Source organism: Argiope bruennichi, chromosome 3, assembly GCF_947563725.1.
Source record: "Argiope bruennichi chromosome 3, qqArgBrue1.1, whole genome shotgun sequence".
Lineage (NCBI taxonomy): Eukaryota > Metazoa > Arthropoda > Arachnida > Araneae > Araneidae > Argiope > Argiope bruennichi.
In genome coordinates this window covers 108,586,063-108,611,540 of record NC_079153.1, presented here as the reverse complement: position 1 = coordinate 108,611,540, position 25,478 = coordinate 108,586,063, and the positions used below count along the sequence as shown (strand labels likewise).

The 25,478-nt window shown below is 26.1% G+C and overlaps 2 protein-coding genes across 2 annotated transcripts; both read right to left on the bottom strand.

Moving 5' to 3' along the window:
* Positions 1-94: 94 nt before the first annotated feature.
* Positions 95-22,873, bottom strand: LOC129963624 (uncharacterized). Its single transcript, XM_056078105.1, has 11 exons — positions 22,653-22,873; positions 18,828-18,881; positions 18,658-18,726; positions 7,190-7,222; positions 7,022-7,075; positions 6,568-6,636; positions 6,451-6,483; positions 4,609-4,662; positions 2,949-3,017; positions 2,722-2,751; positions 95-582 (listed from the first exon to the last, which is right to left on the bottom strand). The coding sequence occupies exons 1-11, from the start codon at positions 22,719-22,721 to the stop codon at positions 514-516; spliced, it is 603 nt and encodes a 200-aa protein (XP_055934080.1). The 5' UTR covers positions 22,722-22,873; the 3' UTR covers positions 95-513.
* Positions 11,070-14,182, bottom strand: LOC129963622 (uncharacterized). Its single transcript, XM_056078104.1, has one exon. It carries the CDS (start codon positions 13,625-13,627, stop codon positions 11,489-11,491), a length of 2,139 nt encoding a protein of 712 aa, XP_055934079.1. The 5' UTR covers positions 13,628-14,182; the 3' UTR covers positions 11,070-11,488.
* Positions 22,874-25,478: the final 2,605 nt, after the last annotated feature.

Sequence of the window (25,478 nt, the reverse complement as noted above, 5' to 3'; positions counted from 1 at the left end):
TTAATGTGAATATTCAAGTCAACAGATTTTTTTAAATGCAGCCTCCATATTACTATAAAAATAAATATGAAAGTAACAGAGAAATTGAGTCAAAAACATTTCAAAGATACAATATTTATTACATATAACATACTACATAAGAAATCGAAATAAAATAAAATAAATTAAAGACACAAATGAAAACGCACAAATACATAAACCATCCTACTGAAGACAAATTTATACAGTAAAATGTGTTATCACAAATAGCTAAATTTTGGTTGCAATATTACTTGCAGTAAGGATATCACATATATTCATATAAATATAAACTAATGTGCAGTAAGATTTTCTTTTGCCCTGTTAAATCACACGCTGATGTTTCAAGAATGTAATCTTTCAGATTATCATGCAATATCATTTACATATATCCCTCAAAAGAACTTATCAGGTTGACATAAAAACTAAAACTACTGATTAAATATGTGCACGATTCAATTATGCTGCAAGGAAGGTTCGTTCACAGTTGCCATATCAAACCAAATATTCTTCTTCATCTTCTTGGAGAATAGGTTCAGTCCACAGCTCTCGACCAGATCTCTCCTAAAAATAAATAATTTGAAACAATATTAATAGCATCTTCATTAAAATTATCTATTACACTAACTACATAGAAAATAGAGTTTCAAAAAAGAAGGTTTTCAAGGACTACAGAAAATAATAAAAAGAGTTTTTGTGAAGAAATAAGATTTCCCGAATTTTCCCAAAACGAAAGGATAACAATTTCAAACACATAAAAACAAACAAACTCATTCTGATAGATATTGTTCAATATTGTTAGTTTGTCATCTTGCAAATTATCCTTTTTCCTCTCTTTTTCTCATTCTACTAATACACAATACATAGCAAGGTGACATAAACTAGTTTGATACATAATTTTTTTCCCCATACACACTAGTACAGAAATTATAAACATAAGAATATGAACTCTTTTCGAAGTCCTGGATGAAACATAACTTTGAAAGCAGACATAGTAGCACAAACAATATATTTTGGCGACACTTAAAATAGCAGCATATGCAACTTTTTTCAGTGTATAAATTATTTAATTTTATATGTAATTAGTTGAATTTATAATAATTTAATGCAACTTTCTTCATTTGAATGGAATACTAATAAAAAAGAACGAGTAAATAACAAAGTGTTTCATTCTATAGTAAATGGACGGTTATGAATGTGAATTCTATATGTATATGTATATACATTCTATAGTATATAAAATTACATTACATTAATTTTGCCTTAAATATTTAAATAAATGTCAAATGGCAATTTTGTTTCAATCTCTCTCTTTTTTTTTTTCCCCCTGTTTTTGGTAATCACCTTAAATTGGAGTCTATGACAGTAGTCATACTGACTAAATACTAGTTATGACATTAGAAATAGTATTCAAACAAGTAGTAGATTTTTCCAAGAATTTCACTTAATAAATCATGCCATCACTCTGATTCAGACAATTTGAAATGGAAGTAATTAAATATAATACTTAACATAGCAAACATGGTTACAGCAAAACATTCAAGGATTACTTGTTTTTTGTTTGTTTGTTTTTTGCATAAATTTTTATTAATAATTAATTATAAAAATTCTTTGACTTAATATACATAATTCAAATATTTAAATATTTTGATGTGTTATTGCCTTTTATTTCCTATAACATACAATATATCTTATTATGATGTTAACATTTTATTTGTGGATATAACTGAATAATAAAACTTAAAATGTTTTATTCTTTGATTAAAACACTGTTTACTATGCATTGATTTTTATATTCTATTTTAAATATTTCTACATCAACAGACCAGCAAATCATTCACAGAAATTATACTAAATTAAACAATTAAACTAAATTAAACAAAACTGATTAATTGATAAAAATTATTTTATTACTATTTTTCTAAAAAGTTGTGTGTATGATAATAAAATGTACAATTATAATGTTATGTAACCAAAATTCAAGTTTTAGAAAAATTTTGCAAAACATAATTGTAATTAATATACTTCCATCAAGTGATTTCTTGAAATGAATACAGATTTTTGTGTTCATTTGAAAAAATGAATACAAAAACCTGTAATTTTAATTATTTTAAATGGAAATTATTAATGAATAGACTGAAGGTTTTTTTTCATTTAAAAGAAAAAATAACCATAATTTAATGCATAAATCAATTAATATAATAAATATTTAAAACATATCATATATCTTATACAAATAACAGTGATTACTAAGAAATTAAAAACAAAAATTATAATTTATTCACTTGTTTAAGAGAAACAAAAGCAAATGCTTTCAACTTCAATAAAATTATGATAAATCATATCCTTACTGCTATATTATTATAGTTATATAACCAAAATTCAGGCATTGATTATTGAATAAAATGTAAACATGATAAAAATATTCATAATCTATTCAAAAGTCTGACTTAATCAGGTGAGTAAATTAAAATGTTATTTAAATTCTGTTAAAAACTCCATATTTGCAAGTAAAAAAATTTTAATGTAAAAAAATCCTAAGAAAAATTTTAAGGTAGTAACCATTTCAATGAATTATTCTCAGTTTTTAGAAAATATTTGCTTTATGAAATTAAATCAGAACTATTTAAATGATTCCATTAGATTTTATATAATAAAAATGCTTAATTAAATGTAAAGTTTGTAAAAAAAAAAAAAACTTACAAGTATGCATTTTCTTTTCATTTCATTCACCTATAAAAAAAATTAAAGAATTAGTCGGAAATGAACTTCAATAAATAATTATTAAACACTGAAAAAACAAAGAAAATTTATTTCTCTTTAAAAAAAGATTATTTAGTAAAAATATCATAAATTATTCTTCATGACATTAAAAAATTCTATTCTAAAATATATGATGGATTGTTAGAAACATTTCTGATTTACATTACCTCTTCACAAGATGGTTTTTCAGGTAATTTGTAGGATTGTATACATTCCTTGCAAGATTCAATTTCCTCCTAAAATATATTGGAATAAAAATTATACACTGCTTCCAGCAACAGAAATTTTATAATATCATCTTGTAAAGACATTTAATTGAAAATTTGTAAGCTAATGCAGTGACATCTTTTTGCATTGTATAATTTTATAATTGAAGAAGCAAAGAAAAAAAATCAATTAATTAGTTAATATTGATATTTGTTAGTGATATAAAATATATTAGCAAATATAACAGTTGGAAACATATCCCTTACTCATTTTCCTTGAATTTTATTTAAGTTTTTTTTTTTTTTTTTTTTTTTTTTTCAGTTTCAATATAATATGCTAGTATATTGTCAGTATCAAAGCATGGGTTGTATCATTATGTAAACGAATATCTCAATATAGTTTTGCCTATGAATCTGTTGTATTAAATAACAGATTACTTTGTTAATGTTTAATTATCTAAATTTTATTAAACAAATCTAAACTTGTATTTTTAATATGTGGCAAAATGGGTTAGATATCAAGAGAGAATAAAATCAGTTAAGTGTAATTCAAATTAAATTATTATTTCATTTAATCAGAACAGGGAAAATATTCCATACTCAATAGAATGTTTTCTTCAGGATTATTTTAGCATACAGAGTGAAGTAAAAGAGCTGGATGTTTGAGAAAAAGAGTTTGCTTGAAGGAACTATTGCATGAGTTAGAAATTCTATTCCATTTGCACAGTATTAGTACTTCAGTTGGCATCATGTTGTCATGCAAGTTATAATAACATGTTTTTGCTTATGATTATTTTGTGAGGGGTGATAAATTTGAATCTGCATTTATGTTGAAATGCAGATTCAAAATTTACTAAAATATCTGTTTCTTTTTATAACATGATCTTGAATAAATTTTTATTTAAGAAGTTTATAAATGAAAACAAAACCACCTGCTATCACACATAATGTATACAAAATGTAGAAGAATTAGAATAGTAGTATTACAAAATCCAAGCCACAATGCTCAACTACATTGTGAAGAATGAACTTTGTTACGAATCAATACATAAACAAAGATGAACATCATTTACAAAACATGATTTTCTGTTCATGAATATCATGAAATGCAATGTAATCACAAATGTTTTATGTATCAATATTTTTTAGACTAAAAATATAGATTTTGCTCTTTCTCCCAAATGCATTTTATTATTCACTCTCTAATAATAATCAGTCATAAATATGACAAAATGTCAATCAATACACATTCAAGAATAGAAAAAGCAGATATAAAATCATACATAAAATACTAAACAATCTAAATAATTAATCATAAATACATTGCCACAAAAATTATAAAAATTAACAGCCTCATTGGTTCTAGATAATGAAATAAACAAAAATATCTTGAATATTATTAAATTTTAAAAAATACACGATGAGCTAAAAATTTAATTTAACTAAATGAGCTGAATTAAATTTTATGAGAAATAAAATTTAATAATTCAACTTATTAATATAAAAACAAATTGCTAGAATGTAAAAGCTAATAATGTAAAAAATTATAAACATTTAATAAGTAGTAAACTGCAAATAAAACCTCTTTAAAATGATAGCTAAAATATTATTATAATCTTACTTTAACTCGGAGCCTCTTAACACACTTCCTCTTTGCCTTAAATTTCAAGCTTGGCTGAAAGAAATTGAGAACATTTGAATCTAAAAACTTTAAATTAATTCATATCACAAAAGCAATTTAGCATATATGGGTATAAATTATACAAAATATTTGGATAAAAAAAATTAAATTTAATACATAAACAACCTGAAAAATACATAGCATATTAAATTTAAGCATTAAAAAACTCCAATTAATGATTAATTGCTCCACTGTTATTCCATTTTGGTATGATAGTAGGGAGCTCAAACTATAGCATAAGCATGGAATTTACAAAATAATTCTAATTCATAGAGCCCATTAACATTTAATAAAAAAATAAAATTATATGTATATTTTGATTTTTTTTTATCTTCATGAAATCTTCCAATAGCAAGTTTAAGTAATTTTATATTAAACTATTACCATTAGTATTTTGTTTATAATAAGTCCACAGCCATTTTATTTTTATGTCAAATATATGTCAAAGGAAAAATAAAAAATTTTAAATGTTAACGGCAACCATGATACTGGCTTGGAACAGAAAAAGCTAACTGAATTTAAAAATCAATAAATTCATACAAAAAGTACTTGATATATTAAAAATGTTGTAAAATTATCACATAAAATCAATTGATCTCAAGAATGATAAAATTTGTTCGAAAAAAGTGGAAATCAGTTTGCATGGAAATATGTCTTATCTGTAATGATTTTGCTCTAAATTATAAAGTTTAAATGAATCCAATTCAGATGAGAAAAACAGTTTATAGAAACATTTATCTAAAAATATATTCTACAATCAATAAAATGATCCAGTTAGGCAAAAAGTATTACACAGATCTTCCTTACTACTTGAGCCAGGAAAAAAAAAAGAAAAAAAAAATCAATATTTTCCAACATTTCACAATTGAAATATACTTTTGTATAAAGAATATACAAATACTACTAGATTGTATATAAATATGCACATTGTTTACTAATAAAAAAATGTTGTGCTCATTTTTTTTTCTTTGGGCTTTTATTCTCAACTAAATTCTATGATAATAACTGTTTGAAGATTATTAATTTATTTTTTAACTATGCAGTCATTAACATTAAAACTATAAATGAGTACAATTAACAATACATAAAATAAAAAAAATGATTTAATATTCTTAATTGTGACTTTTTAAAACATTCATAAGTAGTTGCAACTTCATTATACATCTTTTTTTAGACAAAAAATCAAATGTAAAGCGATTTTTTTTTTGAGTATTTGATAATTAGTGCATCATAAATAGAGAGTTTGTTGATGGTCAATGAATATCACTAACAATACTTAGAATGTTTCATTTAAATAACAGTAATATCCATGTTCTTCAAATTATTATGTATAATTTATTAAAGAAATATTCAGCATACTTTTAGCAAATATAAAAATTACATAATATCTATGTATGATAATATAAATGTTTTCAAAAGAGATGCATCTATAATGTATACTAAATAATCAAATATACTAATTATTAATTTAAATTTTGAAAGCAAAAAAAAAGTTTTTAAATAAAAAAAAATCTTTAAAATTTATGAATAGAAATTGCAAATGCATTATGTCAGCTAATAACTGATTATTTACTTTTAAATATTGAAATACTGAAAACCAACAAGTTACAAAAATGACATAAGCACTAAATGTATGGTATATCATTTTTATTTTTCTTGATAAAAAATATTCTTACTCAGATAATAGTTTACTTTTAAAAAGGGTAAAATAATAAGTCTAAGAAATTTTCACATTATACATTACACTGTCAAAATAATAAAAAGTATAGATCTTTAACATACTTGAGGAAGACATGTTCTTCTTAAAGCTTGAACCTATAATAAAATGCAATATTTTAAAAAGGTTTCAATTAAAAAGTATTGTTTTGCTACAAATTTTATAGCATTCTATATACTCACATCATCTCTGGTAACATTTTGAGGCAACTCGAAATCATCCACACACTGAAAACATTTTTCTATGTCATCCTACAAAAAAGATAACATGCTTTCATTATGCAAACAAATCATCCTCTATTAATTTAAATACTGACTTTACAAATAAAGAAATAAATAAAAAATATTAAATTCTGATTTTAAAATCATATCAATCTTTAATTCATAGTTTACAATTATAAATTAAAAGACATAATCATCAAACATTTAAAAATGTAAACTGTATTGATTTTAGCAAAACATTCAAAAATATCTTCATTAAATCAAGATAATAAATATTATTTATTAGCTAAAATGCATATAATACATCTTTTCATTTATATGTAGAAAATTAATACATTATTGTGAATGGATAATCTATAGAAATTCTACCATCAACTTTTCAAATAATATTTATTTTTAAGAAAATAAAAACAACCTGCTTTTCAGTATTTTCTTCACATTTTCCTTTCACCCATTCCTTAGGATCTTTCTGGAATAAAATTAGATCACATAGATGATTTATTAGTTGGAATTAGTTAATAATAATTATTAAACTGAAAATTTAGGTATAAATTTTTCAAATTTTTTCCTTTAAAAAATTTACCTTTGGTACACATGTTCTGATCATATTTCTTACCTGAAAAAAAGAGAAAATTTCAAAATTATCATACTGAGAATACATCTTTAGGTAATCCAACAGTAATAATTACTTATCAATTCCTTTATTAAAACTAATATTTTCAATTATATTTCCTAAATTATTTATATCCAAATATTTGTTTAAAGATTTCATTTTCATTTAAGAATGAATATTTAATAGGCATAAACTATTTCATTGCGTTTTAAAATAATAAGTAAAAATAAAGGACAAAGACTGAAAATTTTCAAACAGTAACATGATTCTTTTTTAAACAGATAATTTACATCCAGTGTGAAATCCATATTTATACCTTATGTTCCATTATTAATGTGATACATATGTAGACGTTATTTATATCTTACAGTTAAAAATTATTAATATCTGATTTCTCATATTTGTTTACTTTAACTTGTACTCCATGTTTGCCCTTGTTAATGAAAAGGAAATGAAAAATTATCGTGAACTGGATTTTCAAATAAAAATCCTGCCTAGATGAAAAGTAAAACTGTGCCAGAAATATCATAAATATTCAATTTGGATTGAATAATTTAATAATCAGTTAAGCAAAGCAAATATATTGTTCTCCAAATGAGAACATCACTATTAGATATGAGGGGGGGAAAAATCTCTTTTTAACTCCTAACTATTAAATTGCACTACTGAAAACTTTTAGTACAAAAGTTGTTTGTCTTTATGAGACAATAATGATCCAAGGATGATTTATTGTTCTATCAACAACCTAAAGTTTAAAAAAAAAGGAAAATTTCACCCCCCCCGAGCATTTCCATTCCCCTTGAAACAGATGGCTGAATTAATTTGGGATTTCTATATTCCTTGCAACATATCCCAAGCTGTTTAAAAAATACAATCAAGCTTACTTTAGTTAACGTGTTAACAGGGACAAAGCTTCATACACATATATATTATAAATTTTTAAATGAAAGGTGTTTCCGTTTTGTAGGAACCACAATCAGTGAATATCTGCAAAAATTTGCCTTAAGTCGTGTTATAATAACCATTGCAATAAGTCTTATAAGGAATCTATCTACAAGATATTTCTTTACATGTGAAGTATTAAATGTTTTACTAAATATCAATTATAACTACTTTCAGAAATAATTTTTTTAAGCCAGAAAAATATTTTATTTTGATAGATATTTGTTTCATCTGCAGTATTTTTAATTCTTATATGATTCAAAAGGTAATGAAACAACAACATTTTTTTTAAATCATTTTTTCATTGAATGACCCATTATGTATAAATTTCATGCAGAGTTTTCAAAATCTTAACTTCCAGATTAATACACAAAGCATTCTCACTATGAAATGACACAAATCTAAAATATAGTAAAATTTAACATCCAAAATTTTTATCATATATTAGTAATAAAAGGTATTTTAAGAAATATAAAATTATAATGATTACATGAAAATGATAATTTATTTAACATGTTCTATAAAGGATTATTTTATATATATATTTTTAATGTTAAAAATAATTTAAGAAAATTCGTGGATTAAGACAAAAATTTTCATGATTTTCTGATAAAAGCTTATATGCCAGTGTTCATTTTAACATCTTCTTATTGAAAACCTTTTTAAATGTCTATATTTTTATATTAAAATAATAAAACAGAATTTTCAAAAAAAATCAAAGAAAATATTTATTCATTACATTTTTTAAAATTTAGTTCTAATTTTTCAAACATATCTTATACATAGAGCAGCACATTCAACAATAAAAAAATAATAATTTTCTAATAAACATAATTTGACATGTTTTAATGACTACATGGAATATCACAAAGCAATTATTATATCAGATATACAGTTACTAACTTCAGATGCACAAACACACACACACACACACAAAAAAAAAAAAAAAAAAAAAATGTTTCTTCTATTTCAATTGAGAACCAAAAATAGATTATTTTTTTTTCTTTAAAACTCTTATATTGTTAAAAAAAAAATAATGTAATCAATACACAATGAACATTAAAAAAAAATGATGAGAAAAACTTCTCATTACTTCTTTTAATTGAAATTATTCATAAATGTAGAAATAGGTTAATAAATGTGGAAATACTTTATTATTAGTTACAAACTGCCATGCAATGAATAAAAAAAATATAAAAAAACTAAGTTTCATTTTTTTAATTCATTATATGGAGATTAAATTTTGCACTACAGAGTAGTGAAAAAAATGCAAAATATACAACAGCACCAAAAAATTCTATCACAGTTTTATATTGTTTCAAATACAAAAAAACTGTAAGCATTTTATCAATTATTTTCTTATATATTTTTGTAGCTGTCTATTGAATGGTTATTCTTAATCACAGTTAAATCATTTACATATATTTTCAGATCCATGTTCCACCAAATTGTCAGGCATTAAAGCTGAGTGATTGTAATTATTTTCCTAATGGAGACAAGTTGCATGACATCATAGCATTATTAAAAACATTTCATGTTCGAACATAGCATGTTCGAATGTTCTATACTGTAACTTCACTTTTTTTTATACTTTCTATAAATTACAGAGATATTAAATAGAATCTTCTTCTTTAGCTTTTAACAATGGAAGAACATAACATGAAAGTTTGAATTTCAGAACAAAAATTAAAAATTAAGCAAAACTAAAAATGGTTAAAAAAATAGGCAAAAAAAAAAAAAAAATAACATTGCCAAAATTTAGGAAAAATTTACACAACCACTAAATTGGAATCATTATAAAGATGATTTTAGAATTTTGAAACACCATAAAATTCATTTAGGTCCAATAATACTTTTTGGAAATTACCATGAAAAAAAAGTAAAATTCAATTTAATTTTCCATTAAAATTCTTATTAAATTTTTTTAAAAAATAGCTCCAAGATGCACATGCCTATCTTCCAAAGTATAAATTTACCAAAAAGAAGAATGTCAACACACACACATTCATCCTTTTATTAATAGTAGAGATTAACCTTCAATGTGTTCATAATATAGCTGCAACACAGATGTCTCATTGAAACTTCCTGGATAATTAAAATAGCAGACTTAAATGAAATATCATCATATAACAATTAAAACAATTGTAATAACTGTTTTTGTTAAAATTTAAAAGCAAACAAAATTCATTACTTAATATATATATATATATTATAATTATAGGAAAATAGGTTTTTTTAACACCCTATCCTCTCCAATATTTATAGAAAGAAAATTTGTAAAAATAAAAATAGATTCATTGAATTTTTAATCATAAAAACTACCTGAATAAAAATATAATTGAACTTTACAGAGAATGACCCAAATGCCATAAATCAAAAATTGCACACAGATGTATCAAGTATATTAAGTATAAATGTGCTAAATAAACTGGCTATTGAACATAAGGGACAGAACATAAGCAAATAATTTTAACATGAAAAAGCAAAATAGAATCTAAAATAAATGATGAGATAAAAGCAGTTTAAGTTTTAACCAAGCTTAAAATACAAATTATTATTGAATTCAGCAACTTTTTAAATAATATGAAATTCAGAAAGATTAGTTGAAGTCTTCTTTAAAAATCAAATATAAAATATCAATTTAAAATTAATATAAAAACAGATATGTAATTAGTTTAATAAAATTTAGTGGTATATGTAAATTCTGTTATTCTAACAAATACATACAATATATGAAGATGAAGGAATGTAATTATTTTATTTTCCATCATGGCAGTATTAAAAACCAATAAAATGCATAGCAGTAACATAAAAATAAGTAAATAAGCAAAATAAAATATATAGTTTTTAACACATTATCAGGTGAAATACTTAAAACTCATTTTAAATAAAACAGAATAATTTGTGTAATGCTTGAAATTTTGTAAATAAACAAAAATTGTCATGTACATTCTGAAGCAATAGTAAAATTAAAATTAACATTTTAAAGATTTTTTTTCAAACTTTAATTGACATTCCACGTTTCGATTTTCAATCAGTTTATATATCAGTATACAGATTCAAGCAAATTTAATTTTCTTTTCTAAATTAAAAATAATTTTTTATTTTACTGTATGTATTTTTAGTTTTAACAATATATATCATAAGAAAATCTTAATTATCAATACAAATAAATTCAATTATTTAATAACATCTGTTGACTAAATTAAATAAGTTTCCTCTGGAACACTTTGGTATTAAAAGAGTTGCATGAAAAGCATTCTATGCCTTTTATTAAAAAATCCAGTTAAACATTCATATGCAACAATTAGTCTATGCTGCAGGTTTTCAAGCTAAAAAGAAACTTTCAGAAACTGCCTTGTTACATCCAGCTACTGCCAATTTATCAGCTTCAACATTACCAGGATTATTAGCATGACCTTTGACATAACACCAATCAACATTAATGCCTTGGCGAGCATTATCTAGAGCTATAAAGTCTTCTTTATTAACAACAGGTTTCCCAGAAGATGATACCCAATCCCTTTCTTTCCAATTATCAATCCATTCAGTTATACCTTTAATAACAAACTGACTATCTGTATATAATCGTAGATTTTTTATTCCAAGTTGTTTTGCTTGTTTAAGAGCATGCACAGCAGCAAAAATTTCAGCCCGATTATTTGTCTGTCTACCTGGAAGTCGCATACTGGTATTCAGTTCATTTCCTGGTCCCCAATATACACCTATACCAGCTTTAGCATCATCTTGACCATTACAGGAACTAGCACCATCAGTAAATACTGTTACAAACTTATCAGGTCCATGATCAGGAATATTGATTTTTTTAGTAACTTTACCCTTTTTAACAAATTCAAGAGCCTCTTCTTCAGAAAAGAATTTTTTAAACCAGGGCTTTGGGAAATCTTTAATTTGTTGTTCACATTCAACCCAAGTTTTATACACACCAGGTGATTTTCCTTTATGTACAGCATAAAAAGCTTTTCTTTCAATACACTCTTCAGGAATGATTAGTGGCAATACTTCAGTGCTGGAACTTGATGCATCTGTTACAATAAAAGGCTCTAAATTTTCTGGTTGAATTTGAGGCTTTGGAAATTCAGAACAATTTGAAGGTTCAAGTAATAATCTAGATCCAGCAACTGCTAACCTATCAGCTTCATCATTACCATGATTTCTTGCATGAGCTTTGACATATATCCATTCAACCTCTAAACCCTGACTAATAGCTTCAAGCTCAAGAAAATCATCTTTATTGACAACAGGATCACCATTAACTAATTTCCATCCATTAGTTTTCCATTTTTTAATCCAGTCTGTAATAGCATGAATAAGGAACTGACTATCAGTATACAACTTGACCTTACGAGCTCCTATTTGTTTAGCCTGATTAAGAGCATACACAGCAGCTTGAATTTCAGCTCTATTATTTGTTTGACGTCCAGGTAATCTTTTACTTGTATTTAAAGGATGGTTAGGACCCCAATAAATACCTATTCCTGCTCTAGCTCTTCTACGGCCATTTTCAGCACTAGCTCCATCAGTAAATATCACAACAGGTTCATCAGGATTTGCTAAAACATATTCTACTTTTCCATCACTGTTTCTCCTACGTTTCTTCACACGATTATTATAAGGTATTTCACGTAATTCTCTCTTAGTAGCCTTTACTATTCCACCAGTTTGCACATATTCCAAAGCTTGCTCTTCATTATCAAATTTACGATATGAGGCACCTCTTGTATTTTTAATTTGTGCTTCACATTCTTTCCAGGTTCTGTAAACACCTGGTCTTGCACCTCGATGAACAGCATAATAAGGCCGCTTGTCAACAGCTAAATCAAAGATAAAATCTGGAACATTTTCAAAAGCATCTTCAATTGACATAGAAGATGAAGTTGAAGGTTCAGGTACAAAATTATTTATAAGATTGCTAGAATGTCTATCTGTTTGTCTTTCAAGCACTGAAAAATTTGAAGGTTCTGGTTCATAAACTCTAGAGTAGTCATTGGAAGTTCTACTAGGTGATATCTCAAGTATCGAAGTAAATGAGAATTCTTGTTCACTGTTTCTTGTACGTTTACTGGTAGGTCTGCTTTTTCGTTTTTCATGTACTGAAGAGGTTGAAGGTGCTGCTTCAAATGTACTAGCAAGTTTATATATATCACTAATTATTTGCATGTCAATTTCATTAAACTTTCTTTTGATATCGTCTTCAGCAGTATTTGGTCCAACACGTTTTTTTATGGCAGCATTTGGTTCAGCGTGCTTTACACCAGCAAAATTTTTAGCAGTATTTGGTTCAGAATGCTTTATTCCAGCAAAATTTTCCGCAGAACCGAGGTCAGCGAATTTTTTATAAGATGCTTTAGGAAAACCTTTTACTTGAGCCTCACATTCAGCCCATGACATATAAATACCAGGTTTTCTACCAACACGTACTGCATAAAATCCAGGCTTAGGCATTATTAATTTAAATTTAGTTCCAAAATAAATATAATTTTCAACTACTGAAAAACTTGGAAGACAGAAAGATCATAAATTCCTTTTGTTAAAACACTGATTATAGTATTAGGCATTCAAATATTCATCATAATTTGTTTTTAAAAAATGTCCGTTTAAAAATAAGTATCTCAGATGATCGTTAACTATGTTTTGAGCAAAATAAACATTGAACTAAGCGCCGATCTCTATTGCCTTGCCACATTGTTTCTTTGCACCTGATAGGTCACAGTTATCAGATAAGAATTAAAATTTTTAATTTTCAGATAAACAAAACATTTTTATAATATGAAAAAATAAAAGATACTCAAATTCAGAATTAAATTATTGATTAATATTATAAAAAGAAAAATAGTGTCTTAATAAATTCAAATGCGATATTATCAAAAAATAATATATATCCGTGATTGTCAGCTGCATAAATATCCTAGAAATGAAACACAGCAGATTTTCAGTATTCAAAGTTCATCAGGTTGTTGCGAATCACAGTAAATATTATATGACAATTCTTATTCTAATACATTCAACTATAACAGCACATTAAATAAGAAGGCTATCAAAATGCTGCACTACTCTTCTCACCCGTTGCTGTCCTTGACTTTCAGCGCATGCGTATTAATTTCAGCTCATTTACCCTACTAATCGCCGGAAACCACAATGCTGATATCACAGTTTCATTCTTCGATTAAAAATTTTGCTAGTGATGCTTGATAGTCTAAATAAGATGGGTATTGTTGGTATTGTTTTTGGCCAAAATTTATTAAGATAATTTAGTCTGATCGACAATAAAGAGAAATTTAGGGAAGCATTAATTTCAATATATTTATATTTTGCCGCTATTAAATAAGAAATACTAATTCGAATCAAGTTGTATCTTATAACGGACTTGATAAATGTTTAATCCGTCAAGAATCTTATCATCTGTCTATTGGAGTCGTGGTGTGGTATTTGAATTCCAGGGGAAAAAGCGCAGATTTGTTTAATTTCCTCCATCGTATAGCCATTGTTTAAAATAAGAAAACAGGTCATTATCATTCCTCATATATCCGCATAAAGGAAAAACTCATCTAATTAAAAAAAATGCTTGCATGCTTTTTCTTGTAATACGACTCTTCAATTTCTTTTCGTCTCTCTTTGATGGACAATTTTGGTGCCGTTAAAATTGCAAAATCTTCACCATAGCCATATAATTCTCAAAGATGCATTAGTTTCATTCAATGAACTGTCGCACTAGGTTTCTACATTCAATACATATTGATGAAAACTTTACAATTACCCAATAGAGTCATTAAGGAAAAAAACGTTTCTAAGTGTAAACGACAATTCATCAGTCAATATGAAGAATTAACAGCATACAATCCTCAATAGTTGAAACACGTCCGCCAATAACTAGGTGTTTGTGAAATTTAGTCTGAATAACGTAATTCCGATTCTGACACTAAAAATTTGACATTTAAAGGTATTATTAAGAATCATTCATCCTCATCCAGGTGAAAAGCTGGATATTAGACTGTGAAGTGTATACAAATCAAATTTAATCAACATCAATATATTGTAACGTAGGTACTTTAGTGTGGAACTCAATGACACACACAAGAAGTAGAGCTAAACCAATTTATTAACTCAACTCCGAACTCAGAACACCGTGACTGAGATATCTTCTGCTTTTATATTAGCAGGGAAAGTTCCAGAATACTTTTCTGGAGACAGTAAGAAAAGTACAGAGCGCTTATCTGGTAAACTAAAGAAAGGTCCAGAATCTTCTGGAACGCGAAATAAAGGAAAACATAAAATCAAGGAATTAAATGTTTACACAGACTGTGCATCGCATTGTCGCTAGCGGGATTCGAACTCCCGATCATGAGACCACTGCTATGACCATTCGGCCATGGAGAATCGACCGTCCCTTTTTCAATGCGTCAATATAAATAGTTTCCAAAAGAACTTAAAATTCAACAGCATTTTATTTAATTGTAAGCCTTACATTAATCAAAACTGCTATCATTCCTCAAAATGGGCATATCGAAACAAAATTACGTAACGGGTATCCCTACCAATCACAAAACTGAGATTATAAAATAAAATGAACTTCGCATAAATTCCCATGAGTGGTGAAGCTAATAGAAAACAAAACTTTCCAACAGTTACCCAGATGGACAGCAATAATTACAAAAATATGATTTAGCATTCGAGGAAAACTCTAATGTTAAAATCTCGATGTCGAATTCTTTGACAATAATATATTCTGTTTAAATACTTCATATATGAGAAAATAAACAAAAGAAATAAATAGCTAGATATTTCTACTGAATAGATATGAATTATATATTTCATTATTAATAAATATATAATATTCATTCTACTGAATATTTTATATTTCAAAGCAGTTTAGAGTAATATAGCTTGAATTTTTCTTGAAATATAACGCTATACAGCCTAAAGATTTTTTTCCCTGCTCTCTGCATTTATGATAAATTACGAAAGATGTAATTTTTATTTTTAGATTTTAAAATTAAACTAGTTCTTACATAAAAGTTACATTAGAACTAAAAAAACTTCTATGATATTTTTTTCTTGCTGAAAAGAATTTTCAACAACTATTTCATAAAATCAAAATATTATTATAAGAACTAAAATTTATTTTGACTTCACCAACAATTCCTTTTCACTTCAACTATTGCTAAACAACTATTCTGAAAAATATTTTCTGTAATGTATTCTAATGGACTTTTCCATTTTATTCAGAAAGACAACACATTCTTTATTTAATACATACGTTCATGTAAATATGTACTCAAAATGCAAAATTTAATTTTGAAATAACTTAAATTTTCTTAAAAAAAAATGTGTTCGCCTGAGGAATATTTTCATTTATATGCCAAAAGAATTTTAAAAAAATGTGTTTTATTCCAAAAAAAATGTTTAGTACTATACAATTATATAATAAGCAAATAGACGGCGATTTCAATTTTAGATTATGTTAATTATATGATCATGCTTTGAAGCACCACTGAGAGCTTTTTGTGATGGGACTCATAATGTTAAAACCGTTTTCAAATAAAAGGAGTGATCTCTTAGTAATCATCAACATCGCCCAATTTCACACCATACCAATGTCTGTGAAATTTGGACCTTCGGTTCCGAAGCGTAGATAATGCTCATGGCAGCCTTTTAAAAATCGCAGATGAATGTTTCAACAACACAATTATTTTTAATTGAGATAGAAATATTACTAAAACAAAGGAGATTAAACTTCTATATGAAAAGGCTTTGAACTTGATTCATTTGTCACGATTTTATCAGCCACTGCATTCTTTGTGTATTCTTCAGATAATTTTAAAAAGAATACTAACATAAAACATTATCTTATTTTGAAAAATATCTTTCGAAATATATTAAAGCATTGGTTATTAACAAATTGAAAAAAAAAATCTAACATTTATTTTTGCTTAATCATATTATAGTTATTAAAACATTCATATTCATTATTCACAATCTTGCGATTTTATATTGCATTTCTATATAATAGTAAAGTACCGTTAGAAAAAATTGCGTTTTAATTAATTTTTAGGAATTATTAAAATTAAAGGGCAAATTATATGACAAAAAACTTATATTACTGAAAAGCTTATTTTAATGGCATAGAAATATTTTTTACGCCAATAATATATCTCGAAGTCATTAAGAAAATTTTATAATTAAATAATTTTGATTAATTAAAAATTTTAATTAATTTAAATTTGTTTAATTAAAAACCTAATTAAGATTTCGAAATATCCCTTTCTTAGTGAGCACCTACTACAAAAAAAGTAATTTCCGTCTGAATTTGGTTACTCTACTTTATTTATATCATATACGTCGCATGATGTAATTAACAGATGCTATGAAGCCTCTAAACAATATCATGTTAAAAAAATAACGTTTATCTTTAAATCAAAATATTACTAACGTGTTTTATGTAATATGAATCATTATCTCTACTAATAATAAAGATGAAAGTATGTTAGCGCTCTACAGAATGCATCATTTTAACCTACAGCCATCAAACCAGGCACATAATATATACCTTGGGAGTTGTATATGTGCAACTAGGGAAAATCCATTTAAAAATTTACTTATAATTTTAATTAAATGGAAAATATACTGAATTTTAAGGGGTATTTTTTCAAGACTTTAAAAAATATTATTGCACAAAAATGGTTTTTAAAACTTTTAAAAATTAAAAAAAATGACCTTTAATGATACCAAATTTATAACCAAGCAAATTCTACTTAAATTCTGGAAATTTTTTTTTAAATATATATATATATATATATATATATATATATCATTCAACAAAAAATTACATCGTTGCCCGAAATTCAAAAAGTTTTCATTGTTTCATCAAATATTTCACCGTATGATTTTCTTCCATTGTTTCGAGCTAAGGAAGAGGGATTCTGTTTTACATGTACGTAATTTATAAAACGAATAAATCGGTTAAATACTACGAAATTTAGAAGATGGACTATCCAGGCATTTAATTTACGTTTTTAATAGTGCTCTGATGTCATGGAACTGGCTTTCACTAGAAAGGTTCATGGACACAATAAACAGAGCAAAATAAGACAAATAAAATAACACGGCTTTACTATCTGATAAATTGGAGGAAGCATAGATATTAAGTCATATCTGAACGACTTAATTAAATTTAATCAATATTCCCTGCTTGCTAGCTGGTTGCCATCGGTGATTGGTATCAAATAAAATAGTTTATGAAACTGTATAGAGATCCGAAATCAAATTTCGTGTTTAACCATTTGCCGTACTTTTTATTAAACTGCCAATTATTTTGAATTATCTTTCCCAATTGTATAAAATAATACTTAAAAAAATGTTCGGAATATAAACAATCATATCATAAGTTGAATTATATCATTTAAAAATAAATGTAGTTCTTTTATTAACGGAATGTTCAAATTATTTATCGGAATGTTCAAAATTTAGAAACTTACTTCACTTTTTGAAGGATATTCCGGCAAGTTGTATTGTTCAACACATGTTTTACATTGCTCCAACATTGTCTGTAATTAAAAAAACAACAACATATATTAGAAAATGTTTTTTAAATGTAGCAATCAATGTAACCAGCAAAGAAAAAAATTATATGAATCATTTTGCTTACTTCATTTTTAATTCGTTTCTCACATTTAGATTTTGCATAAGCTCTTGGAGGTTTCTGAAAAAGAAAAGAGAAAGCAGATGGTTATCAACTGTTTTCACAAAAATTGCATATATTCATTTTAATTAATTGTTTTTTAAAATAAAACTTTGGGATTGATATATTTCAACGGTTGCTTGTCATTTAATGCAACCATAATGATCTTCAAATAGACCTATATGTATTATTCAGTTTCGAGAACAATATTTATTGAAAACATAGCGAATCATTGCCAGGATTTAGAAGTTTTCATCTAGGAGTGGATTTAAGAGAAATACTCTTGAATGCTGAATTCTCGAAGAATATTGCTTTTCTATTTTTAAAATCTTATATTTAACACAAAATGCTTAAAGAAAATTTGCATCTTAAAAAATTAAAAAACAACAAGGGACGAAACAATTGTGATTAAATTCAGAAAAAAGCGGATAAATATTTGTTTTAATTAAAAGAAAATAACTATGAGATAAATATATTCAGTTAACATTTTTTGGCATTTACCAACCTCCTGGGGACAACAATAATTACCAATCCCCTGGGGGCGCCTCAAAAATGGTAATGAGAAGCTTCCGGCATAGTGGTTCTCGTGACTCTGTTGGATACAAAATTGGTGTGGGGTTGACTATCCCCTACCAATAATGGGACGTGCCTTCTACGGAAGGGGTTATACCGTAGCCGGTAATGGATTTTAGACTCAACTATAACTCCCGCCTATGCTGTTGCAATATTCTGATCATTTAATTTATCCGAATGTTTATGGGAAGGGAGCAGTAGTTTTTTTCTTGTTATAATACTTAACAATAATCCCATTTTTATGTTTTGTTTATGATTTTCTGTTAAATCTACATATTTTTAATTTAAAGTCACGCTTGTTTGCGTTTCTATTATATGTGATATATCTATATTCTAAGCGATATTAACCTCTTTCACATTATTACCCAAAAAAGAAAGTTTTTAATGTGCAATTTAAACTGCAGTTTTTCTCCTGGCTAATTTTGCATTTCTTTCCTTTTGTAATTATTCTTTAAACGAGCAAGCAGCAGATAGCTAGATCAAGCAAATAAGAAAAAGTTTTTAAAAAATTGTAAAATTTTATTTCATAAAGAATATTTAACAAAATAAAGAGAGCTTTTATCGAAACTACAATAAATGTAAGTAAATTGCAAATTATTAAAAGGCAAGGGAGAAATCTTTTAAAAGTGTAGCATTCTTTTAATTTCGATATTCTTTACTTATTATTTTTAATGAATGAAAGACAATTTTACAATCTTCAGGATTTTTTCAGGAAGTATTTTATAGCCACGCCTAGGCCATAGCCATTCCTGCACGCAAAGAGGGTCATATCATAGTGAAGAGTCAAACATGAGAAAAGGAAGTTAGAAATATATTCACAATTTTAATGCTTTTAATAGGAGAAAAATTCCTGATTGCAGACGATTCAATAATTTTATGGATTCTTATTTAGTTCATAAGGGCGTTTTATCTCAAACTATGAAAGGTTTGAAGATGCGTGGGAAAAATTAAAATTTTGCATGATTCATGAATTAAAATAGGAGTGCTTCTATGATTGAAATGAAACAGAAATGTGTATGTGTTTTAAATTAATTGGCATCAAAAAGAATTATAGCATATATTTGTGGGGAACGAAGCATGGATTATGCTTTTATAAGTAAACTATATTTCAAGCCACAAATTTTATTTTATTTAAAACTAATCTAAATCTAAATATATAATTACTTCTATTTGTCGCAAAATCTAATAGTTACGCATATAATCAACATCTATTAACTTTTTTTTAAAGGATAATAATTTGGTCTTTTCTTCTTCATTTTTAAAGAATACTTGCCGAGGCGCTCAATGGACTGGTTGTTATAGTAATAAAAAAAAAGTTTCAAAATCAAATGAACGCATCATAGTCTTTGAACTTTTTAGACTTGCAAGAAGCAATTTAAATAAAACTTTTCAAATCATTCTTTACTATGTATTATTCCCAAGAAAAAGAAGTAAACATGTTTGATTTTTTTTTTTTAATTTTCCTGTTGCTATCTTTTTGATTGGGCTTCTTTTATAATTAAAACAGGCTTAATACTTCAATTTTGCTTATTAATTTAAATAATAAAGACTGAATTTTAATTTTAAAATAAATTTGAAAAATATCGATTTAATTTGATAATAGAATATAAATTTTAATGTAATGGTTTCATAATTGTTATAAAAGTTAAACTCAAGATAAAAATGACCCTTGGTCATTGAAAAAAAAATCAGTATTATAAAAAAATTAGAGCATCTTTTTAAAGATTAGTGGAATAAATTAGTCAATTAAATTTAATTATTTGATTGACAAATTTTTCGTATTACAAGAGGATTATATTAAAATTTTTTGCTATTGATATGAATCAGCGCGAATATTGAGGAAATTTTTGTAAATCCAGTTTATAAAACGTTTCTCATTTAAGGGATAGTTCGAAATTGATATCATTAGTAATTTGCTTTTTAATCAGTATTCAGCGGAATTTCTGTTGGAAAATGATAATACAACGAACTGAAGATATTAAGAACAACGAATGCATTTTTTTTTTTTTTGAAATTAAAAGGCGGTGATTACGATCAGATTTACTATCGTATGAGCAAATAGAAGGCAATGTCAATTTTGTGAAACCCATAAAGCATCCAAAATTTCTATTATAAGAATAGCATCTTTTAAAATTTTTATGAATGACTGACCTGAGAAGGTTTTTTTCCCTATATATATGAAAGAAAATCAAACCACTTATACTTGTAAATTGTGCATTTTATAACAATTCAAAAAACGTTGGATTAATAAAAGTTGCGTTTAAATTAACTTTGAAAAATTGATTAAAAAATCAGAAAAAAAATTGTACGGTAATCAAATTGATGTCACTATAACGCTAATTTATTTATTTGTTATTATTTTTTATTTTAAGGTGTAGTAAAAGTAATATTTATATCGTGATTTATTCAAAAGTTATGGACCAAAAAAACCTGATTTTTTTAATTCCCTTTTTACCTCTCTCGCCTCTTAAAGGGGAATAGAAACTTTTTAATAGCTCAGTTAATCCTTCTAAATGCTAAGGAACATGAGTTCTAAATTTCATTTGAATCTGTCAAAGAGTGTGGAATTTTCAAAAGTTTAAGCAAATAAATAGACATTCAATTTTAAATATGTAAGTAATTTTATCTTCATTCTCTATTTCACTTCAAAACCCCATGTTTGTAGCTAAACTGTAAGAATTTTTCAGCCCTAGATCTAACCAATAATTCATATTTATAAGAAGATAGGAAGAGGAGTGTTTTGCATAAACACGATATTTACACACAGTTCAAAAACCATTCATTCAACTTGAAGACCATCAAAAAGTAAAAAAATAACTGTAAAAAAAATTCTCATCTTTTCATTTTACATTATATTTATCCAATTCAGACACATTTTTTCAATGAAACTCTCTTTTTATAATTATAAAAGTAATAATCTTTTTTTTTATATAAAATGTCTATATTCTATAAGAAAACTTTGAAACGTAGATAAAATATTAAATAAAGAGCGAATTCATTGAGAATAATATCCACAAAAATAAAAATTCCCACCAAAATAATGATGATACCTTTCTCGAAAAATTGTAACGTTGAACTGAATTCTTATCTTTTTGAGTGACAAAAATACTAAAATTTTAAGAATATTTTTCATGTTTTTCGATATAATAGTATTTAAAAAATAATTAAAAATGTTTAATCTAATGGAATAAAATACTTTAAAAATAAAAATACTCTTACCTGTCCTGCCGCTATTTCTATTAAAAAGAAAAACAGAACGAAAACCGCGAAAATCCCAACTTTAAACATTCTGAAAAGCCTCTGTAGCCAAACTAATATAATTAAACTTCAAGTCAAACGCAAAGGATATCGATTTAGTGTCGTCTGCGTTTATCAGCTTCTTTTACATTTATATACCCTGCGTAGTACCATAAAAAAAAGAAAAAGAAATCACTGAACAGCGTATATTTCCGTAGTTCGGTGTGGGAAATAATTATTCTTTCGAAGCCTTCATTGTCATTGGAGGATGCTGACAGATCATGTGACTTGTATTCTGTCAGTTCCGGTCCGTCAGATGTTCCATTCAGTGCGACCGACCTTTATGTTTTCATTCGATCATACACTATTAGACTAAGAGCTTTGGGTCAACAGTCTTCTTCATTCTAAAACAGGTTTCAGAGCGTTTAAAATTCGATCTAAGATTAAGAGTTTTTTTTTTTTTTTTTTTTTTTTAGATGAAGAAACCTATTTGGGTGACAGAAAAAAGTTGCTTTAATGTGTCAGTGATTTTCGTTACCTGAAACGTGATTCGTTTAGATAAATAAAGAATTCTTGTTTGGAAATAATAGAAACTTCCTATTCATGTTCCAGTGAAACTTTTATGTTTACAAATGGAGTAAAAAAAGGCAAGAAGCAAAATTGAAGCCTATAAATGAATAGAATAAGTCTTGCAAACAAAATCATGTTTATTATCAAAGTAACACATTAAAAATAGAATAACAATAATAATAAGCAGAGAAGTAAAAGTAATTATGATTAAATAGACAGAATAGACAACTGCCTGTGGTTCTCAATTGAATGAGGATCCTCATCTTCCCCCCCCCCTCTATTTTCATTTCTTTTTTTGCATTTGATTTACAAGGATAGAAAATTGTAAGTTAGAAAATTTGAATTTATCAGTAGAATTTAAAGCATTCAAATTATAATCAAATGTCCCACAGCTTTCAGAACATTATTATTATTATTTTCATAATTTCAAATTAGCTTGTAGACAGGGCAATCCAGTTCCTTTAATTGACTAATTCCCAAGGCAAAACTACTCTGGCAAATTATATATTAGACTATTTACATTACGCCAAAAAAGAAATTTTTTATTGTTTTAACTTTTTATTTATACTTATTTTAAAATTTAAATTAGTTTAGTCTTGATGAACTAGCCGCCTTGAAAATTGTCTGTAATGAATTATTTTGTCCTTTCAATTTATCGTTAATATTTGTTATTCATTATTTAGACAATATATTGAATTAAAATAAAGATTATAAACAATTTTTAAAATTGGGGCGAAGTGAAAAGGTCCCATCGAAGCTTATATTACCTAAGAAGCTCTACTGTGCTTAATGCGACAGGATCATTGATTTTTCCATGAAAACTACTTTGACACAATGATGATGAAATTGAATATTCCAAACGACTGTTTTTAAAGATAACTTTTTTTTCCCCCAATGAAAAAAAAAAGTTTAAAGAATGACTTTAGTTAAAGAGAAGTAGAAATAAATGGAATGACATGGCGATGTTAATGATAAAATTGTTTGTTCAGAAGTGACTTGCTTTATATTAAATTAAATCAACTATAAACTGGATTGATGTAAGCACTATCAATACATATAATCATCCACCATCGTCTATAACATTGGGAGGAGTTTAAAAGTATTCCTCCCCTCTTTTATCTGTATCGTTACTGGAAGCGTTAATCCCAGTTTTTGTTTTCAGATCAAGCAACTCAGAGAGATTTTCTTTTTTAAGTTTAAAACGACTGATTTATCATTATGTGAATAAATCTAATTATGAATTAAAATTAGATGTGGGATTGTAAACTTCATATTTTATTTACATTATTTTATGCCGGTTTATAACAAACATGAAATTGAAGTCTACTTCATTACATTCTCTTTTCGCAGAAAAGCTGCAGTTATTGCTACTATTTTCTTTCAACAATTTTTAGGTCTGTTTATATTTTATTTGATATTGCTTTTTTTTTCTTTTTTGTTAGTGGATCGCTATTTATTTCGATTCATTTTTAGTGTTTAATTTTAATCTGAATGTTTGTGAATCTTTTTAGCTCATAGAATTCCAAGCCGCCTTAATTGTTTACTTTTAATTTTACTACATATCTACTTCTAAAATGCGCAATAAATTATTATTTTAATTTTTAATATTTAAAAACTCTGTCAATGTGATTTTCTACAATTTTCTTTATTTAATTTATGATAGTTAAATTTGAGTATTTTAACAGGATAACTGTCCGTCAAAACGGGTACATCTTCTTGTACGTATGTATGTATGTTTATATGCACACACACACACATACACACTTATATATAGCGAGAGAGAATTAATTTATGAGTGTGAGTGTTCGCTTTTATCTTCATCATGCACAAATAGACGGTTTCACATATCGGGACCAAAGATGGCCAAAAAAAAAAAAAAAAAACATTTATACATTTTTCCATATCAAGCTAATAAAAAACAAACAAACAAAAATTGACCCATTTATTTCTCAGACTCAACCCATTTTTTTTTTTTCAAAGCACTGTAATTACAGACGATTTTATTTATTCATTTTTATTGTTTAACAGTTTAATGAGAAATGTACCTGATTTAATCATTGGCAAATCTTTCATAATTCGATATATCCATCCTGAGACAGCCTTCATTTAGCTTTGAAAAAATGGAGTGTGTGTGAGAGAGAGATAGCGATTTAAATGTGATCAAAAAAATTATTTTACAGGGTAATTTTTTTGTATTTAGGAAACTCCAGTGGAATGACACGTTTTACAATTAAAAGC